At 47.4% G+C, this 20,016-nt stretch overlaps 1 protein-coding gene across 1 annotated transcript in view; it reads left to right on the forward strand.

The window, feature by feature from the left end:
• Window positions 1-20,016, forward strand: part of LOC142570592 (phospholipid-transporting ATPase ABCA3-like) — a 145,698-nt gene that overhangs the window by 20,876 nt on the left and 104,806 nt on the right. The window contains exon 3 of the mRNA XM_075678962.1: window positions 14,294-14,364. Coding sequence (XP_075535077.1) covers window positions 14,294-14,364 — 71 coding nt within the window. The remainder of the gene's footprint in view (window positions 1-14,293; window positions 14,365-20,016) is intronic.

Here is a 20,016-nt window from a genome sequence, read left to right on the forward strand (position 1 = left end):
TCAAAGGAAGTACGCTGTCCCAGTCACCATGATCAGATTCCACGTAGTACATCGCGAGCATATTACCGAGAGTGCGGTTAAACCATTGCGTGAGCCTGTTAGTCGACGGAAGGTATGCGTGCCTGCTGGTAGAATGATGGGACATTCCGAAAGCAGAGCTTCGACGACTTCGCACAGGAAGGCGCGATTTCTATCACTAAGGAGCTCTCGAGGTGCGTCATGTCGAAGGATGAAGCGATGTAAGACGAAAGAGGCTACATCCCGTGCTGTAGCATTTGGTAAAGCAGCAGTTTCGGCGTAGCGTGTCAAATGGTCTACAGCAACCATGATCCATCGATTGCCCTCCGGTGTCATTGGAAGGAGGCCGTAGACGTCAACGCCGACATGATCGAAGGGTTTGGCATGACACGGAAGCTCCAAGGCGCCAGACTCACTTAAAGGAGGTGATTTGCAACATGGAGAATCAGGCCAGCACTGGGCCAATGTTCGTACAAAAGTGTGCATTCCTCGCCACTAGTAGCGATGGCGAATCCGTTCGTGTGTCTTAAATACTCCGGCGTTGCGACATTGCGGATCGTCGTGAAAGGAGTAAGAAATTTGTGATCTTAAACTGCGGGGAATGACGAGAGTAGGCGTGTACGACCTTAAGAAGCGTAGTTGTGTCGGCGGAGCACCCGCTCACGAATGGCGACAAGAACAGCTTGGCGTCGAAGGGATCGGGATACAGGGATGGTCGATGATCCACAAAGATAGGCAAAAAGAGAAGCAATCCATGGGTCACGGCTTTGTTTGGTGCCAATTGAGTTGACATAGAACAGTTGAAAAGAGATGACATAGAGTGTGTGAAACTGGTTCGGCTGGCCAAATCAGTAGGTAGGAGCGAACGGGGCAAGGCGTCTGCGTCAGTGTTCTTGCGTCCACAGCGGTAGACGACGCGAATATCGTACTCCTGGATTCGGAGTGCCTAGCGTGCTAGGCGGCCAGATGGATCTTTCAACGTGGCCAGCCGACAAAGCGCGTGGTGATCTGTTATTACGTTAAATGGGCGGCCGTATAAATATGGGCGGAACTTAAGTGCCCAAACGATAGCCAAGTACCCTTTTTCAGTCACAATGTATTTGGGTTCTGGTTTTGTCAGAGTACGACTCGCACAGACGACAACGTATTCGAAGCAGCCGGGCTTTGTTGCGCGAGGATGGTGCCAGTTGTTAGGTGGAAATGGCGTAGAATAGATTGAGAGGCAAGACGACGGAGCGCAGCAAGCACGTCGTCGCATGCAGGGGACCAAGAGGAGAGGTCTGCGCCACCACGTAGGAGCTGGGTAAAGGGCGTCATGATCGATGCGAGATTGTGTACAAAAAGCTGGAAATGTGAGCATATGTCCACAAAACTGCGAAGTCCTTTGATGTTAGTAGGCTTCGGGTACTCAGCGACTGCACGAAGTTTCGCAGTCAGCTCCCTCGCGGAGAAGCGGCACTTTTTGAGGTTGAATTGCAAGGCAGCGTTGGTTAGACACGTCAAACCATGTCTAAGGCAAATTAGGTGGGTCGGAAAATGAGGAGAGATAACCACGACATTGTCGAGGTAACACAGACACACAGGCCACTTGAGGACACGCAGCGCATTGTCTATGAGCCGTTCAAACGTGGCAGGCGCGTTGCAAAGTCCAAAGGCCATCACATTGAATTTATATAGGTTGTCAAGTGTAATAAATGCAGTTTTTTGGCGATTGGCTTCGGCCATCGGAACCTGTAGGCATCCAGAACGCAAGTCTATAGACGAAAACAATTCTCCTCTTTGAAGGCTGTCAAGGATGTCGTCGATGCGCGGCAAGGGATAGACGTCTTTGCGTTGCGGAAGTCAACGCAAAAGCGAATGGACCCGCCCTTTTTGAGAACGAGAACGATAGGAGATGCCCAGGAAGCGCAGGATGGTTGAATAACGGCATGGAGCATCATATCGTAGACTTGGTTGTTAATGACGCGACGCTGTTCGGCAGAGACGCGGTATGGTCTTTGACGCAACGGCTGATGTAAACCGGTGTCAATGTAGTCCTGCACTTCCAAAGTTCGGCTCAGTTGTGGCTGAGAAATATCGAAATAATTTCTTAAGTGTTGTAGAAGTTGAAAAACTGGGTATATTCGACAAGGGTTAGTGTAATAGCGATGGAACTCGAGAACATGTCACTCGGCGACTCTTCAAAGGTTGAAAGCGCATGTACTTCGTTGGAGTCAATATGCCAAAATTCGTCTGGCATGGTAACCAAGAACGAAGAGTCAACGTGTTTCACGCGGCCGAGACATTCGTCGTCAAGCAAAGCGACGTAACAGACGCATAAAGGGCATTGTACACAAAAATATTGCTGAGGCCGGCGGCGATGTGAAGCGTTTCCAAAGGCAGTGGAAAGGCTTTGAGACTCATAAAGATGGCAGACGGTGTAAAGAAGACCGTAGCATCGGTGATGGCGGCACAGAAGACTGGTACAAGGGCAAAAGAGCTGGCGGAATGTCGGAGTCCTCGCGCACGACCAGTTTAGGCGGCTCATCAAGAGCGTCGTGGAATGGTGCGTCACACAGCGGCGGAAATTCAACTTCAGCTCGTGCGCAGTCGATGACGGCGTTATGACGGGATAGGTAGTCCCACCCAAGGTTGACGTCATGTGATCAGACAGAAAAAAACGCAATAAACTCGACAGTGAACAGAATTTCTCGTATAAGCACACAGGCAGTACGGGCTGCACGAGGTGTAACTTGCTGCGCGCTGGCCTTGTGAAGCGACAGTCGAGAGAGCGTCGTCGTCACCTTGTGCAGCGAGCGGCAGAGCTTGGCGGCTATAACAGGAACGGAGGCGCTGGTGTTGACACGCAAAAAGTAGAAACGCCTTCTACAAATATTGCGACCATGTTAGGAGGAGAGGAGCGGGGACTTGGGCAGTTCCTAGGAGGATATAAAGAAGTTTGCTGAAATGGAAGGGACGCTCTTCAAGTGAAGCCAGCGCCGCCATATTGTAATGGACAGAAATCTCGGCGGTCGCCGGATCGGGCGCAGCGACTGCAGTACACGGGGATGTTTACTGGACAAAGGTGCCTCTGCAGCACCTTCGTATGCGTGCAGCCCGATTGCAACGAGCATGCTTTAATCCTGCGTGTTGGATGAACTATGCTCGCCATACTGGAACGGCCGGGAAGCGTCGCTGGAGGTTTGAAGGCGACGGCGGCAAAGCGAGCGACGTGACCAGGAGTGCAGCAGGCGTAACAAATCGGACGATTGTCAGGCGTGCGACAAATATTGCTTACTCTCGGCCCTGCCCAATATGCAGTAGGAGGCGGAGGTGTAGCAAACTGTTGGAGGGTCGAGAAAGGCCGCTGGTGAGGCCTGTGCACTACCTGCGCATAGGGATGTTACACAGCTACAGGATGCACTGCCCGCGTGTAGGTAGGAGGCGCGGCCACAGATGGCTGCTGGTGAGCGGCGGGAACAGCTTGTGCGTCTTCATCGGTAATTACAGGGTGGATAATTGGAGGCAGACGACAGGACGGCTTCTGATTGAAGGGGACCAAGGAAAGTTGACGGGCAACTTCCTCGCGCACAAAATCTTTAATACGCTGAAGCAGTAGAGGGTGTTCGGAAACGGCAACGACACTCGACAGCGAGCTGGCGGTTGGCTGAGGCTGCCGAGTCTGGGTGCGTTGCTTCAGCTCATCGTAGCTCATACATAAGGTGACGACTTCAGAAAGGGTGCGCGTATTCCTGGCCAGGTGCACCTGGAATGTGCCGTCATCGATGGCTTTGGGAATGTGCTGAATTTTATCAGCTTCGGGCATGGCGGCGTTGACACGTTTACAAAGGTCGACGACTTCTTCAATGTGGCTCGTGAAAATTTCACAAGACTGCTGTGCAAGGGCTCGCAAGCACAATTCAGCGCGTAGTCGGCGGACAGCAGGTCGCCCAAACACTTAAGTGAATGACGTCTAGAAAATTCACCAGGTCGGGATGTCGCTTTCGTGGTTGTGGTACTAGAGCTGGGCAACGCCAGTCAGATGAAATATGACGTTGGTGAACTTCGTGGCGTCGTCCCACTTGTGATGGTCGCTCACCCTTTCGTACGACGTAAACCACTCATCCACGTCGGTGTCATCTGAACCGCTGAAGACCTTCGGATAGCGTTGCCAAGGAACGCTGATGCAGACGACGGACTGGGGCAAAGGCGCCGGCGAGTCTCTGTTGGCGATGATCGGCGGTAGAGCTTGGGTTCAATGTTCCAGGGTGCAAGCGGCGGGGCAATTCCAACAGCCTCCACCAATGGATAAGTGATTCATTGGAGGTGTCCCTCAAGGGCGCTACGAGTTCAGTAAGAGCGGCGATGCAGTGAGACACACCGTCTCGAAACACACCAGCGACAATCAGCGCGAGCCGAGCGTTGGCGATGCTGATGAACGGAGGCGCGTCTTCTTCTTCACAGTTGGCACAAATTAGAGCAAGCTGGATTATGGCGGATTGAGGTAGAGTTGTGGAGGACACGGGACAATGTATGACGTCATATATCACGGGCATAATCTGTTAGAAAAGTCGTAATGATTTCGCAATCAAATCACTTAAGGATACTTAGATGATAAAATTTTTTGAACATTGTGTGTGTGTGGGGGGGTGGGAGTTGACAGTCACTTAAGTATTCTTACGTGATTTCAAGGCAAAAGGATGAGTAGTTGTCTAAGTTATCACCTTAAATTAAAATTACACCTTTATCTACCTTGCTATAATTTGTACCAATCTTAATCCACCTAAATCCGTACTAATCCACCTTAATCCTCTTTTGATATTTGGCCAGGTCGGCTTTTTTGGGGTGTGGGTCATGGCGTCCGGCCTACGCCGTCGCTGTTCATCGTGCAATTCCGTAGTGCGAGCTGCAGCAGATCCAGCGACGGAAAAACGACGTGATCACTTGATCATGTGTGTTTTTTTTTTGCGCTACAGGATGGCAACGCAAAACGGACGCCTGATCTTCGCTTCATGGGGCATGTAAGGCTTTCGCTATAAAAACGTTGCCGGTCTGTTAATGAGGCTCCTGTGTACATGTGTGCCAAATATTAATGCCAAAGCATTATATGTCCCATAAGGCACAAACGCCGGCCTTGTAGGCAAAGAGTGGTACCAAAGATCATCATCAGTGGCGTCATGAGTGTCTTGTATCACGTCAGTAGTAATACAGAATTAAAGTTGGAACAAGTTAGAGTAAATGGAATTCAGGTGAAGTAAAGGGAATGAAGGTGTATTAAGGTCGATTAAGTTGGATTAAGGTTGGTACAAATTACTACAAGACGGATTAAAGTGCGTTAAGGGGATTAAGTGGATTAGGGAATAACAAATATTCAGCCTTAGAATAGAGGGATGAAGATGACAGAGGAAATGAACGAAACCGTAACTAGAGTTTCTTCAGGAGCAGCAATTGTAAAAAGTAAGGCACCAAGCCAACTAGCAGGTAAATCCCAAGTTACCAAAGGCCTCGTAAAGAAACGACAAATATTTGAAGTAAACAACTCAAGATATCAGATAGAACTCGCGCAACTGTCAAAACTGATCAACAAGCAGAAAGTAAGGAATATTAAAGTTATAACATAAGAAAGACTAAGAAAGCAGCAAAAGATGGACACAGCATGAAATCAGCCAGAAGACAACTAGGCATAAGACAAGCGAAGATATATGCACTTAAAGATAAGAAAGGTAATACCATCAGCAATTTCGAAGATATAGTAAAAGCAGCAGAATTCTATACTGACCTATAGATTACCCAGAGCAGCCACGATGCCTCCATTCGAAGTAGTAATGAGCAGGTTACAGAGGCTCCTTCTATATCTAGAGTAGGAGTAAGAAGGATCTTGCAACACATGAAACGTCGAAAAGCGACAGGAGAAGATGGAATAACGGTCGATTTAATCAAAGATGGAGGAGACATCATGCTTGCTTGTGGCGCTTTATACCGAATGTCTCACGACTTCAAGGGTCTCAGAGAACTAGAAGAATGCTAACATTACACTAATCCACAAAAAGAGAGACGGTAATGAATTCAAAAATTATCGAACCATTCGCTTACTTCCACTAGGTTATAAAATATTCACCAAAACAATTTCCAACAGAATAAGGGCAACACTTCAATCAACCAAGAGAACAGGCTGGCTTCAGTCAGGGAGGCTCAACAGTGGATCACATCTATGTAATCAATCAGGTAATCGAGAAATCTGCAAAGTACAATCAGCTGCTCTATATGGCTTTCATAGATTCATAGATTACGAAAAGGCATTTGATTCAGTAGAGATAGCAGCTGTCATAGACGCATTACGTATTCAAGGAGTGCAGGAGGCTTACGTAAGTATCCTGGAAAATATGAACAAAGATTCCACAGCGACCTTGATTCTCCGCAAGAAAAGTAGAAAGATACCTATAAAGAAATGGGTCAGGCAAGGAGACACAATCTCTCCAATGCTATTCACTGCATGCTTGGAAGAAGTACTCAAGCTCTTAAAGTGGGAAAGCTTAGGAGTGAGGATCAACGGCGAACAGCTTAGCAACCTTCATTTGCAGATGACGTTGTCCTGTTCAGCAACACTAGGGACGAGTTAAAACAAATGATTGAGTACCTTAGCAGAGAGAGTGTAACAGCAAGGTTGATATGCAGAAGACAAAGATAAGGATCAATATTCTGTCAAAGGAAGAAGATCGTCAGTCATCAGCTAGAGTCTGTGAAGTAGTAAGTTTATCTAGGTCAATTAGTCACAGGGGACTCTAATAATAAGAAGGAAATTTACAGAAGATTAAAAATGAGTTGGAGCACTTGCGGCAGACATTGTCAGATCCTGACAGGAAGCTTACCACTATCATTGAAAAGAAAGGTGTAATAAATGCATTCTACCGGTCCTAACATATGGGACTGAAACGGAGATTGACAAAGAAGCTCGAGAGCAAGTTAAGCACCCCGCAAGGAGCGATAGAACGAAGAATAATAGGCGCAAAGATAAGAGCCAGGAATAGAGCTGTGGAGATCAGAGAGCAAACGGGGATAGCCGATATTCTAATTGACATTAAGAAGAAAAAGTCGAGCTGGGTAGGCCATGTACTACGCAGATTAGATAACCGTTGGACCATTAGGGGGACAGAATGGTTGCCAAGAGAACTGGAGCGCAGTCGAGTATGGTAGAAAACTAGGTGGGGTGATGAAATTAGGAAATTCGCAGGCGCAAGTTGGAATTGGTTTGCGCAGAACAGAGGTAAGTGGAGATCTCAGTGAGAGGACTTCTTCCTGTAGTGTAAATAAAATATGCTCATGATGGGGACGAAGGTCAGTTAAGGTTGGTACAAATTAGAGCAGGGTGAACAAAGATGGAATAATGTGGATTAAGGTTGGTACGTATTAGAGCAAGGTGGATTAGAGTTGTGGAGGACACGTGACAATGTATGACGCCACGTATCATAGACGTGCGGCGGCCGTATTTTGATGAAGGCGTAATGCGAAGACGCCTGCGTACTTAGATATTGGTGTATTAGAGGCTCGATTGCGAAACATTTCAACGACACACACAGAATAGAAACACACACCACAGAGCGCTACTATCGTTTTATTCCCTTGTCAATGGAATAAACACTGGAAGATACTCGGGGGAGGGGGAGGGGGGAGGGGGTAACAACAAAAACAAAAAGATTTTTACAAACATGGCCATCCACCAATGCCAAGCCACCTTTGTCATGTGATCAATTTTGACATCGCAAAAAAAAAGAAGCACGATACAAAATTCCATATTAGCGCCTGAGGAAATCTATTTCCTTTGCACTTAGGGAGACTGATGGCATGCTCACTCACATACTTCCTAACGTGCAATCTCAGCGGCTTTGATTATTTCTCGCGTCATTTGGCAGCCATCTTTGCTCCCAATCTTGCATTTCTTAAATAATGGCTGACATCCGCAATCTCTACAATGTATCCCAAGGTGTCCGGCGACTGCTTTTGAAACGTTATAGTCAGGCTCCTTTAATCTTTCATTCAAACATCGCCCAGTCTATCCGATATAGTTTCTGCCGCACTGAAGTGGAATAGAATGTACCACTCGCTTAGTGCAGTCGACAAACTTTTTTCTGTGTTTTGTTGACAAAGGTGACAAAGCTGGCTTGGCATTGGTGGATGGCGATGTTTGTACAAATCTTTTTGTTTTTGTTGTTACCGTCCTCCACCCTCCCCCGAGTATCTTCCAGTATTTATCCCATCGACAAGGGAATAAAACGATAGTTGCAAGTAGCGCTCTGTGGTGTGTGTTTCTCTTCTGTGTGTGTCGTCCAAATGTTGCGCAATCGAGCCTCTAATATGCTATACCAACACGCACAGTCCTCAACCTTAGATCTAGGTGCACGTTAAAGAACCCCAGGTGGTCAAAATTTCCGGAGTCCCCCACTACGGCATGCCTCATTATTAGAACGTTCTTTAGGCACGCAAAACCCATAATTTATAATTTTAATTATCGACGTGACCAATTACTTGGAGAAGTCACAATGCTTTCGCATTCAAATCATGTGAGGATATTTAAGTGATGGTAAATTTTCCCCACTGCATGCCGCAGGGAATTTACAGGCTCGTGTCAAAAGCATCCGCAATGTCGTCGAAAGCACTTGGCCCACCATACGCTATTGGCTGATTTCATAATCGCGAGAACATTCTCAAGAATACATAATTACTAATTTTGAGATAAAGAAATAAAAAAATATACCGCACTTCCAAGCTAACGTTAGCTAAGGTGCTCAAAGAAACAAAAGGTAAAAAAAGGACGGCGCTGGATACCATGATAAAACTTACGGTGTTAGGTTGTCAGAAGTCTGCCGACCCAACTAACGTACGTCTTCAGATCATATCTTGCACCGTGATTTTATTGCGATAGCAATGACACTCCATGCGAATTTCTGCTATCGGCGTCTTTGTCACCATGAGGTTCTGTATGAGTGAAAGCTTTGAGGGTGAGCTGGCGAATGCGGTTCAATCTCGCGTGCGCGAGCGAAGAATGAGGCCTGGATGCGTGCCCTCTCCTGTCGTGCGAGGGGAAGGAGCAACACGCTTTGGCAGGAAAGTCAGACGAGGGCGGAGGGGACTTCTCCTCCGGCGGCTGCTAGAGTGGCTCGATGTCCTGCTCCCCCGCCGCTACGTACAGAGTGGAGACAACCGCGGCGTCTTCTATGGCGTTGACCACGCGAATCGCGGACGCCGTAGGGATGCTTTGCCGGCGCTTGCGTATCCTGAAAGAGACCTGCGACGTGGCCAAAGTTCGCACCCATGCCGGCCTCACCTTCAAAGCAATCTGCGATGTTTGTAGAGTGCGCGAAGTGCCAGTAGCTTCGTATGCACTGTGCTTTCGACGTTTCTCTCGCGTTGAAGCGACAGATGCACGGAGCTCCATTGGCTCGCGGCTGCTGGCGCGATTCCCAACTCCAGCGTTTTCACAGACAGTTTCCGCTGCCATTGAGTGATATGCCTTCACGTTTACCTTTGCGCGCTTGACGCCGTGCTGGTTAATTTAGTTAAGACAAGTTGATCGGGTGGATAGTTTGAATCCATGATAAAATGTGTGAGACTCAGCAATTAAGGACGTAGAAAGAAGGAGACACACAAAGACAGCGCTGTCTCTGTGTGCCTGTTCTATCATTGTTAATTTAGTTAGTGAACGAACGTTTACAAGTTTATATGGCCGATAAAACTATCAACTCATTGCTGCCGTAAAAGGTGCTTCGCCTTTCCTGAGGAACTGCGAATTTCTTTTATTTTCTCTCCCGTTAGGCAGCTTGAATAATGTTAAGCTCGCACACCTTATATTAGAGCAGGCGATATAGTGAACGTACAGTAGAATACAAGAGAATGTAGAATAAGTACAGTATAGAAGTAGAGCAGGTGAAGACGTTTGCTATCTCAAAAAAAAAAAGAAATTGGAGGACGCTTAAGCAGGCCTTTAAGAGTGGAACGCAATGGCATTCAAAGAACCCTGGCTGCTTCTCACGCTTCCCGACAACTGCAGCGTGTCTAACCGTACTGTTTAGCGCGAAACGTTCGCGTCGAACGCTATGCACGAAGGCGAGCTTTCTAGTCCAAATGCGGCCTCTTCCATGGGCCGCGATGCGGTGGAGGCGAGCGCCATCTGGAAGTGTTTCAAGGAAGCGGGCGCGCTGCTCCGTGGACTGTGAGATAGTTACGCGCCGGCGTGCGCAAATGGCGGACGCCGTCTCCGGTCTGTGCATTGTAGAAACGCTGGAAAAATGGTTTCTTTGAGTTTTCGTGTAACATAATTATGTTTTCTCGTATAATCAAATTGCAATCCGAGAGCTATCGTGTCTGCAGGTTGTGTGTAAGTCGCAGTTTACGATTTTTCCACGTATTTTAGCTTGAGAAATTCAGTTATTTCAGTGAATTGCGCGCGTCACATGAACGACTTGGGCATGTGTGGATTGAGAATTACTTTGCGGAAACGACGTCCGACACAGGACGTTGACGCGGGACGTCGCCGCCGACGCCAGGTTTTCTGCGACACGGGATCCTCAATACTATCACGTTAAAAACACAGAAAAATCATTTATTGTTTACGCTGTGCTTGGCCTCCGAGATGGCAGCGGCATGCTGCGTAGCGGAGTCTATCGCGGCCGCCACTGGGTGCCGCGACGAGCGTTTTCGCCGCCGCGACGCTCGACTTTTGGCCGGGACTTTGCCCTCTTGGCTTTGCAGTGTAGCTTCCTGCGCACTAGCGAAGACGAAGATAGAGAGAAAGCCGGGCATCTGTGCGATAGCTGCACTTGTGGAAGGATTCGAAAAATTTTGGGGGCAGGAAATCCGTGGGACGACGCACTTTAAAAGGCTGCTGAGGCACCCATCAGGCTTGGTGAAAAAATCATGAGCGATTCCACTCTGTAAAGCTGGATGAGCAGCGAAGCCGTTTAGCACACGACACAGTGTTGACACAGAATATTGAACAAAGCTACGAACTCATTTATCCTGATTTTTAATACACTCGCGTTGACGACGGGACCGCCGCCCCGAGGAGCCGGAGGAAACTAGACACACGTGATGTTTCGATGGGACCGCCACCAGGGGACAGGGAAAGTAAAGATAGACACGCAAGCGCTTGCAACGCCGACAAAGAGAGGGCAGTGCGAACGTAGACATGGCCGATGCTGGTCACAGTGTAGCACGTGTTCTTAGCTTAATATTTGATGCGGATTGTATTTGGACCCAATATATCACAGATAATTTTGCAACTTGTAGGAGCGCTTGTAGCCTTGCTTGCTGATCGGCTGTAGCCTCTGCCTTACGGGGATATGAGCCACTGCTGGTAATGATAGCTGCTTGTTTCGAGCATGTTCTTCAATGAAACGTGCGCTGCTCGCTACGTTGTATGCGTGATTCCAATGACTGCGTGCACTGTTCGCTTCACTTTGCTGTGTGCCTGTAGCCTCTCCATTGCGAGGGGGATAAAACACCGCATATTTGCTTGCTTAGGGAGGTATGAGCCATTGCTGATGATGATAATTTTTGTTAACGTACACGAAAGAATACACGGAACCCTGGCCATATGCAGCATCGCTGTAGAAGTATAGTCCGCGGGTAGCGTACGATGTTGTGGACATCTCGGCAAGTTTTGCTTTCACGCCCGCCGCGTGGAGCTCGCAAGCGGAACGCGAAGTCACCTTTCTCTCAAACGCTCTCTTGTCAACAGAAGCGTGCTCCTCAAGCTGTTCTGGACGCTTTATTTTGTAATAAAGCCGATTGCGATACGCGGCTGCTATCGGCCAATAACTGACATCAACAAAGAAGGGTGTTTCGACCAGTCCACTTCTTCCTATTGTTACTGTGTACACTTATTGACGAAATTTAATAAAAAGGCTGAGTTAAGTGAAAATCCGCTTTCCAATTTCGATAATTACTTCAGGTCGAAGCCAACTATCCTCCGCTCACGCTCGGCCGCGGCAACCCGCGCCGGAATTAAACTTTCGCCACCCTTCTTATTGGTGTCGTAACCGTCGGGTCTCGCTGATTTCGATTAGTAATGAGCACTCAACTAGCCTCGAACCACTTGAAATTTAAGAGGGAGCTTTTGCTTTGGCTCAACTCCGATGCTGCCTATTCAAACACATGTAAAACGCAGAAACGCTTTTCTGAGACAACCTCTGAGCCAATTTGGATTAAATTTGTTGCATTTCAGAGAGAAAGGTAAATTATAGCGACTGTTCCAAGCATAAGTTTGACTCAGGGCATGAACTTTTTATTGCCATTTTCTAAATATTTGTAAGTTTGAAACCAATGGAAGCACGATGTTTACAATTTTTCATAGCCCTGCACCTAGAATAGATACCGCATTTCTGTAAACTGCATCCATTAAAGTATCCAAAGAAGACAAATTTGATATGCCAATTTATCTCTTATGTGAATTTGTTGCATTGTTTACAACGGTTTTGCAAGAGTGCTATTCACAATTTAGAGGTCTATTTGAGAGCCAAGTATAATACATCAATTTTGTGCCCTTTAGATGTGCTAGTAGGTGCAATTTAGAGAATGGTTATATCGTTTTTCATTGATGAGTCAGAATTCTGAACTCATTAGTTCCGTTTTCCGAAAATTTGCGATTTTTGTCACCATTTATGAAAATAATTGAGGACCTAAATAAAAATTCACAACCCACAGTAAATAGGTTTAACTTTTCTTTTAAATGCAACAAGCGTCATCCAATTTGGCGGAGTAGTTGACGAGAAAAACGATTTCTCCTTTCCCATGTACTTAGATAGGAGACCTCGAGCTAGCGCGCGCTCACTCCTGCCCTTAGTTAGACGCCTCCTCCTAGTTAGACGCCTTGTCATACTTGACAGATCGAACTATTGATAGCGCTTCAAAAATGCGCAAGGTGGATCTGTCAGTCAAACTGATGCAGGTCAAAGCCGGTTCGCTTCGCGTAGCGCAGCCAGACAGGTTTGCACATAAGCGCGAGCACGTGCACATAAGCGCGAGCGCGCACTCTGGCCTTGTCGTGCACAAAGCAAACGCTGCAGTTGCATGCAGTAGCGGTCTGCTACGTAGCCTAGATACTGTAGCCACCGCGGGGTGCCGTGACGAGTCCGCTGGTAGAGCGCACTGCGGCTCGGTGAAGACAACCACGTTTCAGTCGCGTTAGGTTTTAACGTTAGGGCGTCGTCGGCACCGAAATCGGGAAATAGTGGCGTCTACGTGAACATCGAAAATCAAATTTGAACTGCGCGCATTGGTGACGTTCAGTAAGGCGGAGCGTTGTGGGCACGCCTCTTTCCGCTGTACCCTTCGCAGTGTCAGGCATTCAAGAAAAGAAGGAGCGGAAGTAGCGCGAAGGGGGTGTTTCATTGACAGTAACTCCGCTTTTGCTGAACGTACTTGTATACTTTTTGCGGCAAAGGATTTCTGGAATAGCCTATTTTCACTTCAAAGGCGTTTCTCCGCTTCGATAAAAAGTGGTTCAGGGCCTCTTCATTTCGACCCACCAAGCGGCCATGCGGAAGGCGGGAGAAACGGCAGAGGCAAGGCAGGCAGAAAAACGAAGAAATGTTTGCTTTAATATTACGCATCGATGGGTGGGACCGAAACGGGCTCCCCCACACGAAAGCTCAATGCTATCTACGCCCAGTATGTCAAGAGGTGCATGCCTACTTGTTTCGTGCCAACGCCAACTGAAGCTCTGGGGGGATGGATGCGTGCTTTCATGTGTGAAAGCGAGAATTTCTTTAAGATTAAAGTGAGAGAACGTGCGCGCGTGCCTCGAAGGCATACGATTGGGACGCCTGCATAATTGCCGCGTTCGACGCGTCGCATATAGAAGCGAGTTCCTCGCAAAGAGCGCTACAGTTTTTCCCCGTATTAATTGTACCACCTTCAGGGGTCGGTTCAAGTGGTAACAACGGCATCTTCTAAGGTTTCTTTGCTTAATTACATTAAATCAGCGGCCATTTAATCACCGTCGTCAGCGCAACTGACGTCGTCCCGTTTCTTCTGTCATCATAGAGTCGCTCGCTTTTCATACACAATTGCTCACCTTACACAAACACGTTGGTTAATCTGGCAACGATATGCAGAACACGAAACGATGCAGGATAGGCTGTTATCTGTAACTTCCTTCGCGTAACATCGATTCCATCAGAGCGTGGGATCTGTGTAGTCAGAAAAAAAAAAAGCTGTTTCCTTGATTGTGTCGTACCGCAAAAGTTTTGCGTCACTGAGGATATTAGTTCTCCTTTAAACACCGGAAAACTGTTCGCAGACTTCATTCTGGCGGAGCAGGCAAAGATTGACCATCACTTCCTGGAAAAGTCGAAGAAGACTACGGCTCAGGTAAGAGGGCAACAGTTTGCTGTCTTCGCGGATGCGTTAAGCGTACCATCAAATTCTCCTGAATGTTTCGTAAGGTTTCCGAATTTGGGCTAATTTTACGATTTCACTAATGTTGTGTCATGTTTTACGAAAGAAAAGAAAAACACTTTTGTTCGCCCATATTCGCTCTTCTCTCTCAGAACCTTCCGTTGCCAGTCTTCTAATGATGAAAGAACGCGTGAAGCGTTTGTTTCGAGCAAGATTATACAGATAAGTCCCGGAAACAGGCAAAATCGGCAACAGCAAAAGTCGCTGAAAAAGCCACTGTGATCTAAGAACGTAGTTCTGGTTTTACTTCTGTTGCTTCTCAATATTTGCTAAGTTAGTGGGTGCCCACGAGTTGAGTGTAACGCTAAAACATCGTTAATGAAGCGCATCTGTATTTCTTACAAGCTTTAAAGCAGTTCTTACTATTTTAACCAAGAATACCAGCTGGCATCCCTGGTAAGAAGTGAATACGGGATAGTGGTTCTTGTGAATGATACTGATAAACTACTACTTATTTCTTGTCACAACCAGTTGAGGTCAACAAATAATGAAACCAAGTAAATCAACGAGGAAATTATTTGTTGCTTTAATTAAAGTTTAGGTATGATAAGCTAAGCGGAAATGAAAGTGGACTGAAAAACAAGTTATCGCTGGTGGGAGCCGAACCCACACCCTACGCGTTATGCGTGCGTGGCTGTACCAATCGAACGACGGCGGCGACTATTACCACGTCAACATTCTTGGTTATTTATGTAGGCGTACAAAATCTAACCCGTAGAGCAGTAGTTAGAGGCACTCATGATCATGGCGGCAGAAGTGGAACATCATTTTACGGATGGCGCCACATTGTAAGCAAGCTAAAAGAGCAAGCAGCTGATCAATAAACCCCCGTATACTGCCTGAAGGTATCAACGCTGGCAGAAACGAGACCCTTGCAATGCAATAAACGAGAAGGAGCGGAACCGATGGGCCCGATTTTTACATGAGTTCAATAGATAATGAAGCCAAAGAAAGCATAGGGAAGTTATTTGTTCTTTTATTTGAAGTGCAAGAATGATTGTTTCTTGCGCATCGGCAAGCTTAGGAGAGGATTTGAATTGTTCAGGTATCCAAGGAAGAGCGACAGGAGCGCCGCGTCGATGAAACACAGCGGGGCAGAGGCTACGGGGAACGAAAACCGTGCGGGAAAGCGCACGGCGTTAGCGTCGCGTTGACGCAGCAACATCATGGAACGATGGTATACAACGATCGGCAAACTGTGCGGGCCGGTTGTTGTCATGTCGGTAGTCAAAAACAGAGCGAGGAGATGATGGCGGCTACTAGTGGGAAATGTTTCCCTCACAGTGGCGGTTATAACAGATGGGCTTACCGTCCCGCGTTCTCCACTGGGCCGGATCACCTGCGACTTAGTGAAAGTTTGCAACCGACAGGGGAGTTCTTTCAAAGCGGCGTGCCGGCAAGCAGCCAGTTTGCCAAATAGGGCACGAAGTTTCCGCTTACATACATCCAAGCTGGTTAGGTCTTCCTCGTAAGTCTAAAAAAGGTGCGTTGTTACGATCGGCCTGCAGGGGCTGGCAATTTTCGGAGAAGCGACCTCTGAACCCTTCCCAGCCCGCTGCGACGACTCGCTTTGTAAAGACAACAATGCGCCGACTCAACAGCCCGACGGCGCCGGCATGTCTAGCCACGTTCGGCGGGCCGAGTATTGTTAGTCGATTCGCTGTCGCCTTCACGGTTTGCTTCGAGCGGAGGAACTCCTGGAAGGGGATGTTTTGCGGTGCTTGCACATGGGCCCCAGAGGTCAGCAAAGGCAATGGAAAGACGCTGCGTCTACTGACTGCGGGGTCAGCTCTGGGATCAAGAGGCGCCTGCTCGGGTCAAGACCTCTGTCTACGAGAACGCTCTCATCTTGGTGTGTTCAGTGAAACCAAAGTGCGGAAGTGAGCTTGTGAACTCTCTCCCTCAAAGGCGGGTCGACGACGATGACTTTGGACGCTATCATTGGTCGAAGGTTGAACGGCAGATTTCCCTCACCTAGGGATCTAGGGAGGACAGAGTGTTTTTAAGCAGCCGTTTCCGGCTCCTCGGTGTGCATTCTCTTTTAGTCATGCTAGAAGGATGAAATGTAACGTTCTCCATCCTTCATGTAGATATTGTAAATAAATCCCATATTCCTCGTTCTCGATGAGAACAAGTCCCTCCCTTCAACAACGTCCTTAGCGTGGATGAGTCGGACGACGGCATGGGCGAGCTACAACCTATTTCATGCCCGTCCCCAATCTTTAGAACAGGCTGGCAGCGGCGAGACGGACTTGGCGACGTGTTGCTGTGTCTGCAGTGAGTGCTTGTTTCCTGCTTTGACTCTCTATAGGCTTCGTTTTGTGGTCATTCAGTTCAGAACAGTAGGGAAGCTGGATTATTGATTGTTAGCTAGGTTTTGTTAACCTAGGTATATTTAGCGAGCAGGACCAATGCAGTAAAGCAGCAATCATGGAGTTTAGGACACAGCTGAGGGAAGAATTGTTGATTGTTGGTGAGGAACTAGGCCTAGAGGTACGCAAGCAAATGCTAAAATCAAAATAATTGCAACTTATTTCCGTACAAGCAAGTGAGGAGGACATTGAAATTGGGTTAGAACGTTTTAGGAAAGGAGAGAAACGGTACAGAGAGAGAGAGAAGAACGGGACAGGAACGCAAGAAAGATCGCGAATTAAGAAAAATGCAACTTGAGCTCGAAAGAAGACGTTTGGAGTTGTCTCAAGGAAGTCAAGAGGCTCTAGGACGATCAAGTGAAGCAGAATCATATCGCATGGACAGACTATTAAAGCCATTTGAGGTCGGGAAAGACATAGGATTGTTCCTAAGAAATTTTGAAAGGACTTACGAGAAGATGAACTTCGGTCCGAGTACATGGCCACAGCGGTTGCTGTCTATGTTGCCGTGGGAAGCTGCGGAAGTAATCGCCAGACTCAATGCGCAGGGTGCATATGATTATGCGAAAGTTAAGGCTAGTCAGTCTTTTTAAGAAGTATCGCCTTTCAGCCGAAGCTTTCCGGCAAAGGTTAAGAAGCACGGGCAAGAAGGATAGCGAGGGGTATCCTGAGTTTGCATATGGCTTAAAGGCACACCTAGTCGAGTGGCAGGAACACCTTAGACATCTATCAACCAAAATACCTGGCAGGATTCCGTAAAGGCTACTCAAGAATAGACCATATTCACACTATCAATCAGGTGATAGAGCACTGTGCAGAATATAACCAACCAATATATATAGCTTTCATAAATTACGAGAAAGCGTTTGATTCAGTCGAAACCTCATCAATCATGGAGGCATCACGGAATCAGGGTGTAGACGAGCCGTATGTAAAGATACGGAAAGATATCTATAGCGGCTCCACAGCCACCGTAGTCCTCCATAGAGAAAGCAACGAAATCCCAATAAAGAAAGGCGTCAGGCAGGGAGATACGATTTCTCCAATGCTATTCACAGCTTGTTTACAGGAGGTATTCAGAGACCTCGATTGGGAAGAATTGAGGATAAGAGATAATGGAAAATACTTTAGTAACTTGCGATTCGCTGATGATATTGCCTTGCTTAGTAACTCAGGGGACCAATCACAAGGCATGCTCACTCTCCTGGAGAGGCTAAGCAGAAGGGTGGGTCTAAAAATTAATCAACAAAAAACTAAAGTAATGTTTAACAGTCTCGGAAGAGAACAGCAGTTTACGATAGGTAGTCAGGCACTGGAAGTGGTAAGGGAATACATCTACTTAGGACATGAAGTGACCGTGGATCCGGATCATGAGACTGAAATAATCAGAAGAATAAGAATGGGCTGGGGTGCGTTTGGCAGGCATTCTCAGATCATGAACAGCAGGTTGCTATTATCGCTCAAGAGAAAAGTGTATAACAGCTGTGTCATACCAGTACTCACGTACGGGGCCTGGAGGCTTACGAAAAGGGTTCTACTTAAATTGAGGACGACACAACGAGCTATGGAAAGAAGAATGATAGGTGTAACGTTAAGGGATAAGAAAAGAGCAGATTGGGTGAGGGAACAAACGCGAGTTAATGACATCTTAGTTGAAATCAAGAAAAAGAAATGGGCATGGGCAGGACATGTAATGAGGAGGGAAGATAACTGATGGCCATTAAGGGTTACGAACTGGATTCAAAGGGAAGGAAAGCGTAGCAGGGGGCGGCAGAAAGTTGGGTGAGCGGATGAGATTAAGAAGTTTGCAGGGACAACATCGTCACAATTATTACATGACTGGAGTAGTTGGAGCAGTATGGGAGAGGCCTTTGTCCTGCTGTGGGTGTAACCACGCTGATGATGATGATGATTAGTCGAGTGGCTGAAAAGCGCGGAAGCGTACGAGAGCAGAGACATAATTATAGAATGCTTGTGTCTAGAGCAGTTTTACAAAAGTATCCCGCCATCTGTGAAGCTGTGGGTGCAAGACAGAGGAAACGTAAACACTGTGGAAAGGGCGGCTGAATTAGCCGAAGTGTACGCAACGCGTAGTAAGCTGAACGCCGAGGACGGATATTGGGACCATCGAAATGGACCGTGAAAGCCATTTGCATTCGAAAAGGGTTCGCAGACAAGACGACCGGAGCTTGTAGACGTGGAGGAAAACCCCTCAGAAAACAGCGAGAAGTGAAACGGGGAAACCGTACAAAAAGAGAGGAAAGGAAAGTTCGAACCTTTTAGACCGATCCGCTGCTATAAGTGCCACAAACACGGATATATCGCTGTAAACTGCGGGAAGCGTAGCGTAGTTTTCTCTTACGTAGTTGAAAAAGGCGAGAATATGGAACTTTTAAGCCCATATCTTCACGACCTGCAAGTCCATGGGAAACCATGCCGGGGGCAGCGAGATAGTGCCGCCACTGTGGACATTGTCCATCCGTCTTACATGATGGTAGATGACTTCACGCTAGAAGTAGCATGGATCAAACAGGTTGTAGAATACAGCGTGTGTCTACCCGTGGCCAAAGTCAAAATCAGTGGACCATTCGGGGAGCTCGTTACCGAGGCTGCAGTTTCCACATTTTTGTCGCTGCAGTTCCCTTACATTTCTTTTGAATGGGTCGGATCAGTTACTGCGTGACAAAGGGCTTAAACTGGGAGAGGGCGTGGTACAGGCGTTGACGCGAGGCCAAGCTAGTAAAATCGCGTCACTTTCGGCTGAAAATGGAAAAGCTGCTCCAGCGGAAGTAGCAAAAGAAGTAACTTCAAGCGAATCCGAACAAAGCTGGAGGGACAAAAAAACGGCTGAGGAAACTCTGGCAGCTGACCAGCTCAATGAGAGCGTATGACTAAGGTGTCGAAATTCACGCCTGCAGGAACTGCCAGCTAACGCACTGGCAAGCGAGAAAGGGCTTTCGTACCATCGGCTTCGGAGAACTTTGATCGGCTCTTATGTGTGGACAGAGGGTGACTGGCCGCCGAGTAAAGGAATTATGACAGCTTAGCTAAATTGCATCACACGGCTAAAGAAGGCATTGCTAGGCGTAACGTAACTATACAAGGAAGAGGAGGATTGTTGTATTGGCACTACAAAGACCGAAAGGGCAGGATTCTAGATCAGTTTGTCATCATCATCATCAGCCTGGTTACG

The sequence above is a fragment of the Dermacentor variabilis genome, chromosome 2, assembly GCF_050947875.1.
Source record: "Dermacentor variabilis isolate Ectoservices chromosome 2, ASM5094787v1, whole genome shotgun sequence".
NCBI lineage: Eukaryota > Metazoa > Arthropoda > Arachnida > Ixodida > Ixodidae > Dermacentor > Dermacentor variabilis.